The sequence below is a fragment of the Ursus maritimus genome, unplaced genomic scaffold (genome assembly GCF_017311325.1).
Source record: "Ursus maritimus isolate PB19 unplaced genomic scaffold, ASM1731132v1 scaffold_17, whole genome shotgun sequence".
Lineage (NCBI taxonomy): Eukaryota > Metazoa > Chordata > Mammalia > Carnivora > Ursidae > Ursus > Ursus maritimus.
In genome coordinates this window covers 2,557,564-2,568,132 of record NW_024424119.1, presented here as the reverse complement: position 1 = coordinate 2,568,132, position 10,569 = coordinate 2,557,564, and the positions used below count along the sequence as shown (strand labels likewise).

General features: G+C 37.0%; 1 protein-coding gene across 1 annotated transcript in view; it reads left to right on the top strand.

Annotated features, from left to right (window-relative positions):
• PTPRD (protein tyrosine phosphatase receptor type D) overlaps nucleotides 1-10,569 on the top strand; it is a 301,900-nt gene that overhangs the window by 138,867 nt on the left and 152,464 nt on the right. The window contains exons 14-18 of the mRNA XM_040632317.1: nucleotides 216-409; nucleotides 2,771-2,797; nucleotides 6,685-6,802; nucleotides 9,268-9,855; nucleotides 10,293-10,393. Of these exons, the coding sequence (XP_040488251.1) occupies nucleotides 216-409; nucleotides 2,771-2,797; nucleotides 6,685-6,802; nucleotides 9,268-9,855; nucleotides 10,293-10,393 (1,028 nt within the window). The remainder of the gene's footprint in view (nucleotides 1-215; nucleotides 410-2,770; nucleotides 2,798-6,684; nucleotides 6,803-9,267; nucleotides 9,856-10,292; nucleotides 10,394-10,569) is intronic.

The following is a 10,569-nucleotide window of genomic DNA, read 5'->3' as shown; positions in this document are numbered from 1 at the left end:
TTTTTTTTTTTTTTGGCATTGGTCATGTTTTTTGATCTTTTCTTAAAAGGTAGAGCAGATTGGTTGAGCATTTTCATTGCTTGAAAATGTTTGTATTCCACAAAGGAAACATAGTGGGTCTGCCCATTTTTTTTTTTAAACCTAAGTAAAGAAAATTCTCTGACTGGGTGGGACAAGTGCCTATAATTTTCTTTTATCCAATGATGTTGTTCCAGTTCCTAGTGGTCCTCCTCGCAAAGTCGAGGTAGAGGCTGTCAACTCAACATCTGTTAAAGTCTCATGGCGCTCACCTGTGCCCAATAAACAGCATGGCCAGATAAGAGGATACCAGGTGCATTATGTGAGGATGGAAAATGGTGAGCCCAAGGGCCAGCCCATGCTGAAGGATGTCATGCTGGCTGATGCGCAGGTAAGCCTTTGAAATTACATACCTGTGTTTTTACTTATTTATTATTTTATTTTGGTCTATCCCTTGAAATGGACCCCCATTTATTGACATTTAAAAAATCCTGTATGAAAATTCTAGTTTTTAAAACACATGATGTGTATTTACCTTCTCAGTCAGAATTGACAGCATGTGAAGAAGTGTGTTGTAATGAAATGACACTGAAACCTAATTAAAAACATGTTATTGTTTTCTTAAAATACAGATACTCAAATCTACATTTATATCTGAGTTTGCCTTTCTGACTTCAAAAAAATCGAGTTGATGTTAATCAAAGTAACAAGAGGAATTCTAAGCAGCTGTGCTAGAATTACTTGAAACTAAATTGATCTTCTAAATGTGTAACTTATTCTGTTGAAGAATAGACTTTCTTACTTGAGGAAAGTTACCCAGATAGTATTTTATTTAGTACTTATTTATCAGACCATGTATTCAGAAGTAATTATTTCATTTCCACCCCAAAAATGAAGGTAATGACAATAAAAAAATTAGAGTTTTCCAGGAAATAAATGGGATCCCCTATGTTAAGCCAAGTTAAGAAAAGTATGAAGAGCCGTTGAGTGTGTGAGAAATTCTATTGATCCTGGGGTGGTAGTTTTCAACCATGCAGTCACTACTTGGCTTTGTAATCCGTTGTTTAAAGTAGAGCATTACATGTTTCTTTCTTTCTTTTTTTTTGTACATTAAAGTGTTTCAAAGATAATACCATAATAAATTCACCTGTATTCTACATAGTTACCTGAAAAGAAGAGGAAGATTTCAATTAATAGCTTCTACTGGGGATTACATGTAACCTGTGAATAGCTTCACTGTACTGGGTCCAGTAGTGATGGGATGTTATGAATAGGGGAGTACTATGCTTGTCTAGCTAACTGATAGGTGGGCATGGAAAAGGAGGGGGTTTGGAAAATCTGAAATTTATTTTGGTAAAAAGTTCCTTCCTTGTGTCAAAGTGAGGAGGGCTATGAGCCAAGTTGAGAACTATTATGTCAGGTTGCCAAATTTTTCATTATTGCCTCTGTACAAATAGGAGAGCAATCATGTCCCTGTGGCTGTAAGGAAAACATTGACCCTAATGTTTTAATATAATCAACTCACAAAAATGCTGTTTTTCCTTTGGTTTTGAAATATTTTAACTAAAGGTATCTGGATGTGTGATTCACTTAATCAGTTCCAAATCCAGTTCCATGGTTTTGCAGTCTACTTCTGTAAACTTATTCCTTTAGTTATTTCATAGTCCTTTAGACTCTGGAAAAGGAGTATTGTTTTTTCTAAATATTCCATACTGTCTGTGAAACAGCACTCACAATACAAAATTAATAAAACCATAATGCCTATGTTTTCTTTTGTAAGTCTGAACTTATGAAAAAGAAAATGATATGGCCGGGGCGCCTGGGTGGCTCAGTCGTTAAGCATCTGCCTTTGGCTCAGGGCATGATCCCAGAGTCCTGGGATCAAGCCCCACATCAGGCTCATCCACTGGGAGCCTGCTTCTTCCTCTCCCGCTCCCCCTGCCTGTGTTCCCTCTCTCACTGGCTGTCTGTCTCTCTGTCAAATAAATAAACAAAATCTTTTAAAAAAAAAAAAAAGAAAGAAAAAAAAAAAGAAAATGATATAGCTATGATGCTTTGATATCCTCCGTCAGGTCCTAGATAATTTTACATTATAAACCTATAGTTCTGTCAGTGTTTTGTGGAGGATGGTGGTTAATGGAATTATATGATACAAAATGCTTTAAATGTCAACACAATTTTTCCCTTCTCTTCTATTTTGGCTTTTCTTTATTAATTTGCTGATTTTCCTTGTGTGTATGTTTTTGATTGTTGTTCTTTTGCCCACCTCATGTGTTCGCTGAATAGTCATTGAAATTCCACTGCATCTTGCAGATGTCCCTGGGGCTATAAGATTACAATATTTTATGAAAGGTGTTAATCTAATTAGTGACATAAATTAATTGCATAACATAAAGAAAAAGTCAAAATAAATGTCATAAAGTAGTATATGATTAGAAACACTAGCTGTATGTTATGCCTTATTGATTCATTCCAATGAACCACACATTAAAAATATGCATTCGCTGATTTTAATAATAACAATTCAAAGCATATTTACTTTTGACCTCTGAGTTCGGGGTGAGTTTGGCAGCATAACATACCTACTCTTTGGAATTGTATTGTACACACTGTTTTTGTTTTGTTTTGTTTTGTTTTGTTTGTTCGTTTTAATCTAAGGAGTTAGGCAACATTGCCTTTATAAGGCTACAAATTTCTCTTCATTTCTTTTTATTTTGTTTTCCTCTTCCCCAACCTTCTTAATCTCAATCAGTGGGAATTTGATGATACTACTGAACATGTGAGTAATTTTGGACTGCTTTGTAAAAAGAGATTATAAATGCTTGTTTTTTGTGTTACCCCTCTTTCACTTATTTGTGATATGTCATCACAGTTTGCTTGGATGCATGAACTAACAAATTATTTTTAAATTATCTTCACTATGTGGTATACTTTTAATTTAGGTTTTTTGAAATTGGCATGGTGCTACTATTTCATAAGAAATATCATGAGCTCATGTTGTTTTGATGGCTGCTACTAACTCTGCCTTGTGACACAGTTAGAGGAGGCACGCTTTAAGTGGAGGCACCACAGATGGGAGATATCAAGCTGTTTGATATAGGCCACTCATAAATCTTACCCCAGGGTTACATTTTCAGTGGATAACACCATGCAGATCTGGTACTAATTATATCAAGAAATGGCAATTCTCTGTTGTACCCATAGAAATTTGAGTTAAATTGAATGAGTCATGCCAAGAGGCAGAAACTATCTCACTGAGGGAGGAAGTTTTAAAAATATTCCAATGGCTAGATTATGTTATTTATTGAGAGCTTATTACTATGTATAGGTTTCCATGAAGGACATAGGATCTAACATCTGCCTTCGAAGCAGGCAGGCTTACAGTAGGTGGCTGGGAAGGATGTAAAGTTCAGAAACTTCCATAAAATACAACAGAAGCAATGCATAATTAATTAATAAATGAGTGGCATCGTCAGTAAGAACTGTGAGTTCAGAGGCCATGGACCAAGGAGGTAGAAGAGGTCTTGAAACTTTGTTGAGAACTTAAAAAATAAGTAAGGGTTGAAGAGGTGGAAAAAGTGTGTGTGTGTGTGTGTGTGTGTGTGTGTGTGTGTGTGTGTGTTGGAGAGCTGGAGATAGGAATGTATTTTTTAAAGAGTATGTGAGATGTAGTCATTGAGGCAGGTCAAGAATGTGATATAATCAAGTGACATGAGCTTGCTAATTCGACATGAATGAAGGGGTTGGGTTAGTAAATTAGTGCTAAGTATGGCTAAGAGATAACTTTTAATATAATGTTGGGAAAACCTGAAACATCAAGCTAAAGAGCTGGCTTTTAACTCTTTAGTACTGGAGAGATATAGAAAATTATTAAAAATAGAAATAAGATAAAGGCTGGTAAGGATATTCTTTCATTTAGTAAAAAAAAATTTTTTTGTCCAAATGCAGGGCTCTTACTAGGAATATTGGTAAATATGATGGGCAAAGTATCAGTTTTAATGGAATTGACAGTGTTTTAAAAACTTTGACAGTGTTCCATAGTAAGAAATGCATTATATGTCATGACCAATGTTTTCATATGTTTAAAATAAAGGTCTTACAAAATAATACCTTACTTTAAACATATATAAAATTTAATATTTTGCATTAAAGTATATCTATTTGTTTTTTAAAATGCTGGTCATGACTGACTAAATTGATTTCATGACCTACTTAACTGGGTCATTACCTGCAGCTTAAAGCCAAAGACATAGTGGATAGATTAGAAAGAAAGAAGATAGTAAACAGGGAAACAAAAACAGTTCTTTTACTAAAATAGTCATAAAATAATAAAAATTCAATGACGTTGAGGCAGCAGAAATGAAAAAGGGACAGTTTTGGTCAATATTTTAAAGGAACAATTGACAAAAACTTGCTAACAATTTGAGGAAGAAAAGGAGATCAAGACCACTCATAAATTTGGAATATGCTATGCCATTCATTAAAGTGTAGAAGCAAGGAGGGGAATTTACTCCTGTAAATGACATTTGAGCTTCAGTCAAGCTGAACTTGAGGGAACAATTGATAGTCAAGGGAAATGTCCAGCATATATTTACAAAGTACATGCCACTGTACATGATTTCCCTGATGGGAAATCAGGGCTAGAAATGAGTTTAAGATATAGACAGAAAAAATTCTTTAAGGTTTAGAAATGTGGTTTTTTTAGGACTAGAGAGAAACATAGCAGGCCAGTAACTATTTCAGAATGTCCAGGAATGCCAATTTTTAATAGGCAGGAAGTTGAATGGAAATATGGTAGGAGAAGGCAAAGAATGAGGAATGGTAGCCATGATATCAGCCACACTACCTCACAGAGGATATGGAAACCAAGAAATAAGGTGTAACCCAAGAGATGATGTGATGCAAGCAGATAGAGGTGTGTCCAGCAGAGGTTATACCACCGCAGAGGGTTTGACCAATTTCAAATTTCATTACATGTGTTATCCTGTAACAGCCTATGAAAGAGGAAGGGCATGTGTGGTTAATCCCAATTTGATAAATGAGAAATGACTTATATATAAATGAAAAAGACTTATATAAGGCTCATATATAAGGCTGTATAAATTTCCTGCCTCATGATTTGGTGATAGAACCAAGCCCTCCTTCCCCACCTCCCCAGCCTTGCCTACCTTCAACAGAAATCCAGTAGCATGTGAGAGGGACCTTGGAAACAATAATGTTGTCATTTTCCCATCATAATTTCTGGAATACCCAGTATATGTACTGTAATTTAGAATGCTACTCTTGGGTGATTCAGATGACTTTTATAGCCTCTATAATGTTAGTGAAACCATTCCAAGGTCCTGAAAATAAAATCTCTCTCCCAAATTTAACCCATTCATCTGGCAGAATCATGTTTCCAATGGCTATTCAGGATAATATCTGAAATTCTTGAATTTCCACTCCGATGATATTCCTACTATTTTGAGAAAAGCACATTGTCAAACGCTGTCATATTTGGGATAAGATTCAACAACTGAGTTCAATGGTGCCCCTTACAGCCTTGCACAGAAAAATCCTTCTGTCCTCCACACAATCTAGTCCATTCCATGAACTCTCACTTGCATTGTCTTCAGATGCGGAAGACAATGACATTGTATTATTTCTTAAATCTAACCATATTCAAATTGAAAACATAGCTGTGCCAAATATCTGAAAGGGATCTTTATAACTGTATTTGTGTGCGGGGATGTGGGCGTGTGTGTAGAAACTCTAAAGAAAATAACAGAACAAGTTAATAACTACTGTATGTAAAGAATCACATAATCTCCAGTTTGGAAGAACAGATCTAAGTTTTGTAACCGTCACAGTTTGGGGCCCTAATTAAGAGAAATCTAGAGTTTTGATAAATAGTTTGTGACACTTAACATTTTCTAAATAGAATTAATTGAGCACATTCCATGATGATGTGGTAAAAAAAAAAAAATTGTTCTTTGGTTTTATGACATACTCCAAATCACCAGACAATTCTCCTCCTAAGTGTGTAATGATTTTAGTTCGTAGTCTATATAATTAACCAATATGTTGCTCAAGTCCTAAGAAACTTCTCTGGCTGTCAAGATATCTAGGTCCAACAGATCAGCCATTTGGCACAATACTAGCATGGTGATAAAATAGACTACATTGGCATCAACCCATCACTGGTCTGTGGGCCAGGCTATAGGGGATGCATAGTGAGAGCTCCTGGCATAATACAACTGCTGGTCTATGGTTTGCTCACCATGAGCCAGGCATAGTTGTGTTTACCTGATATAACTCATTTAATCCTTCTATTATTTCACATGGAAAATGGAGGTACAAAGGGAGTTAACTCCCCTGCCCTGGTTCACCAAACTAGGAAATAAGGAGATGCAGGTTTAAATTCAAGAATTCAGGAGTTCTGGCCTTAGGTTTCATGTTTTTAACGACTACTTCTTAGGATTACCTCTTACGATGGCTGACGACCCCACTTTAATGCCAGCATGAAAACATAGCATTCATAGCATGAACAACAGGCATGAAACTTCCAGTGCTTGGCATGGCTATGGGGAGTATTTAAGCATGCATAGAATGAGGATAGATGCTTTGATTTCCCCCTGGAGTGTTTGTGGTGTTTTAAATCAGTGTCATTCTATTGTGTCATTTTAGGACATGATTATTTCTGGGCTACAGCCTGAAACTTCCTACTCCCTCACTGTCACAGCCTACACCACCAAAGGAGATGGTGCTCGCAGCAAGCCCAAACTGGTGTCCACCACTGGGGCAGGTAACCATATCTGTGCATATGTGTGCCTTGGGCATCTTCCAGGTGACAATAATACTAATTTTCCAAATGGTATGGTGAATTCTATCAGAAAGAAAAAGTGGACTGTGGTCAACTTTTGTGTTTTTTGATACACAGTTCAGAAGAAAAACATTAAGATATACTTTGCCCAAATTATTCGGTCAGTCATTCAACAAGTATGTTTGTGAGCACCCACTACATGTCAGGCACTACTCCCAGTACTGGGGATACAGCAATGAACAAAACAGAAATATTCTTCCCTCCTGAAACTTATTTTCTGAGTAGAACCAGATAATTAACAAGTAGACAAATGAGTATATAATAAACTGTCAGTAAGTGAGAAATTGAAAAATAAAAGTGTGTAGATATGAAGGATAGGATAGCCCCTAGGAGATGTTTGGAAAGAGTTAGAAGAAAGCTATTTGAGCTGAGAAATGAATGACGTGGAAGAGCAAGTCCCGTGAATGTCCAGAGGGATGATTGTGTGGGCAGGGATGTCACTCATGTGCTTCAACCTCTCTCAGCAACAAACTCCTTCAGAAGAGCGGCCATCTTGAACTGGATTGATGACTTACAGTTTTGGGTTTTGTTTTGTTTTGTTTTGTTTTTGTCATTTTCTTCTCCTCACTCCTTGCTGTGGGGATTCTGAAGAGGCCAAATCACATAAAAGATGGGGAACAGAAAAGAGAAGAAAAGTAAGAAGGCTACAAAATATGAGATTGCTCCTCTGAAGAGCAAAGTTTCTTAATGCTCTTTAGAGTTACTTTGATTGGCTTACATTAGGAAAAACCAGCATGAAGGAAGACCTGAGATTGTAAAACCAATAAATTAAGACATAATTACAAAAGGATTCTCCTCCAATCCCTTTATATCACAATCTCCCATGGAACATTTAAACTATGATTTGATTTACTCCTCCCGAATCGCTTCTCACACAACTTTTTAGGAACACACCTCTATGTAAAGGCATAAAGCAAAGAACAGCTGTGATGTTGAGCACCCTCCTGGGTGCCATGCTCACTGCCAAATTTGTCTAAATGTCATAAGATTTGCCTCACTTACATCCTGCCACCTGGAACTGCCTCAAGCAGCAGGATTACAGATGGCAAAACTCCTTTAAGGCAAAGTCTTCTGGGCTTCCCCCCCCCTTTTTTTCTTTTTTTTAAATTTAAGAATAGCATTGTATCAAGCTAATTTAATGCCCTGCGTAGGAGATACATGCTGACTGGCTATGGAACCAAGCCTCTATTGAAATGTAGACAACTAAGTGTAAACCCCTGAAATTAAATCCCGAAATGAAGAACATGTATTTCCTATACCTATATTTATAATTGTGTCTTAATTCGTCTGACATGTATTACATAAAGCATCAAGCTCCTATTGCCTTTAAGATAGGGGTGCTATCAAGGAGGAGCCAAGGGATGTGAATCCCCCAGAAAGAAATGGCATTGTTGATTTCCATAGCATGAACACTGGCCCATCACTTTTTAGTGACTATTCAAAAAATTATTTAGAGTTGTAGATCTTATTCACAGACAGGATTATTTTGGTGTTTCCATTTCAGAACTTTCTTAATCAACGGAGATTTGGATATTGAGGAAGGTCATGCTTATATTTTAGATGTCTGCACATATATTGTCTTCATACTGGGCCTAGGTTGGAGGTGTGAGAATCCAGACTTATAATCTCTTTATGAGAAAAGCTCTAGTTTTATTTTCTGCCAACCAACTAGTCAAAATCATTCCTTAGTCATGGCTTATCCCCAGGTAAAAAGTATAGACAAAAACTGCAATTATAACCATGATAACTCAAAGCAACATTATTTTGCACTACTTAAGAAAAAAAAAAACTTATAAGCAACATAAGAGTATAGCTAAGTGTTTGGGCTATGGATTCAGACTGTCTTACAGCTTTCTCACTTATTACACTTCTGACTATGCAGTTTTCTATCTCTCTGGGTGTCATTTTCTTATTATAGAAAATGAAGATAATTAATCAGAGTGTGTAGTCAAGAGTGAAAAATGTAAATCAAATGAGATACTATGTCTAACGCTCTTAGCACAGTGCCTGGTACAGTGCATGTACCCAATAATTAAATATGTTATAATTATTATTCTTATTAGCTGTATCTAATTAGCTAATCTTCACTTGGATTCATTTCTCTGTGGCATGAACCTTTATATGTGTGAAGGTTTGATGAGAGATTTTTTTTTAATTCCCTTAACATTTCCAAAGCCTATTTGTGTCTGTTATCAAATTCTGGTATCTCAGCCTACCTTAATAGTTAAGTATGAGGAGAAGCATATTTCCACAAAGGTATATAGACCAAGTCTTTTTTTAATAAATAATGTAACGGAATTCCCATAGAGTGGTGTTCCCGTTCAGCGGTGATTAAAATGTGACTGTCAGTGTAGGTTGGTCTTACCACTCCTTCCCATGTGCTCCAGTTCCAGGAAAACCCCGCCTTGTGATTAACCACACTCAAATGAATACTGCTCTCATTCAATGGCACCCCCCTGTGGACACATTCGGACCTCTTCAGGGCTATCGTCTAAAATTTGGCAGGAAAGATACGGAACCACTCACTACTCTTGAGTTCTCTGAGAAAGAAGATCACTTTACAGCTACAGACATCCATAAAGGAGCATCATATATCTTCAGGCTCTCAGCCAGAAACAAAGTGGGCTTTGGGGAAGAGATAGTGAAGGAGATTTCTGTTCCAGAAGAAGTCCCAACTGGATTCCCTCAAAACCTCCACTCGGAAGGCACCACTTCAACCTCCGTCCAGTTATCCTGGCAGCCACCTGTCCTGGCAGAGAGAAATGGCATCATCACCAAGTATACTCTTCTGTATAGGGATATCAACATCCCTCTTCTTCCAATGGAGCAGCTTATTGTTCCAGCTGATACCACTATGACACTCAGTGGCTTAAAACCAGATACCACATATGATGTAAAAGTACGTGCTCACACGAGCAAAGGGCCCGGGCCATATAGTCCCAGTGTCCAGTTCAGGACACTGCCTGTGGATCAAGGTAGGATTTGTCTGCTTATGGCCTTCCTCCTTTAAAGGAATGTCGGTCTTTGGAAATCAGTATTTTGAAGCTATAAATTACTGATCGGACCATTAATATTAATAGGTTCAGCAAAAGCCAAAAGGTAAAGTATGTAAAACTTAATATATTTTGGATGTCTTAGATTTTGGTTATAGAATGCCAAGCAAGTCTGGCTGACAGCACCCCAATGTTCTCAGGTAAGGAAAATACAATATAGGTGACTGAATTGGAGAGAAAAAAAAAAAAGAGATCTTTATGAGAATGGGATAGTAAAATGAATAAACAGCTGGGCAAATCACACTTCTCTCTCTGATCAAAGTAGACGGCATCTAGCTTAAGCCCGATGGCCCATGGTGGAAAAGGACAGGTCATATGTTTTTAGGAGTAGTGTAAATACACTGTTTTTCCTTTTCCAGCAGTGTTTGCAAAAAATTTTCATGTCAAAGCAGTAATGAAGACTTCAGTGCTGTTGTCTTGGGAAATTCCAGAAAATTATAATTCTGCCATGCCTTTCAAAGTAAGTTGTTTTCTAATTTGTAAGATATCATGGGTAAAACCGAGCAGTGGGGGGACATGCAGTTTACCTGAGTAAGTTACTTAAAAAGCATACACACCACTTTGATTCAGCCACACACACTTGCTTTTCTCCTTTTTGGTTTCCACTTGAAAGATGAGGCGGGAGCTGAAACCTAG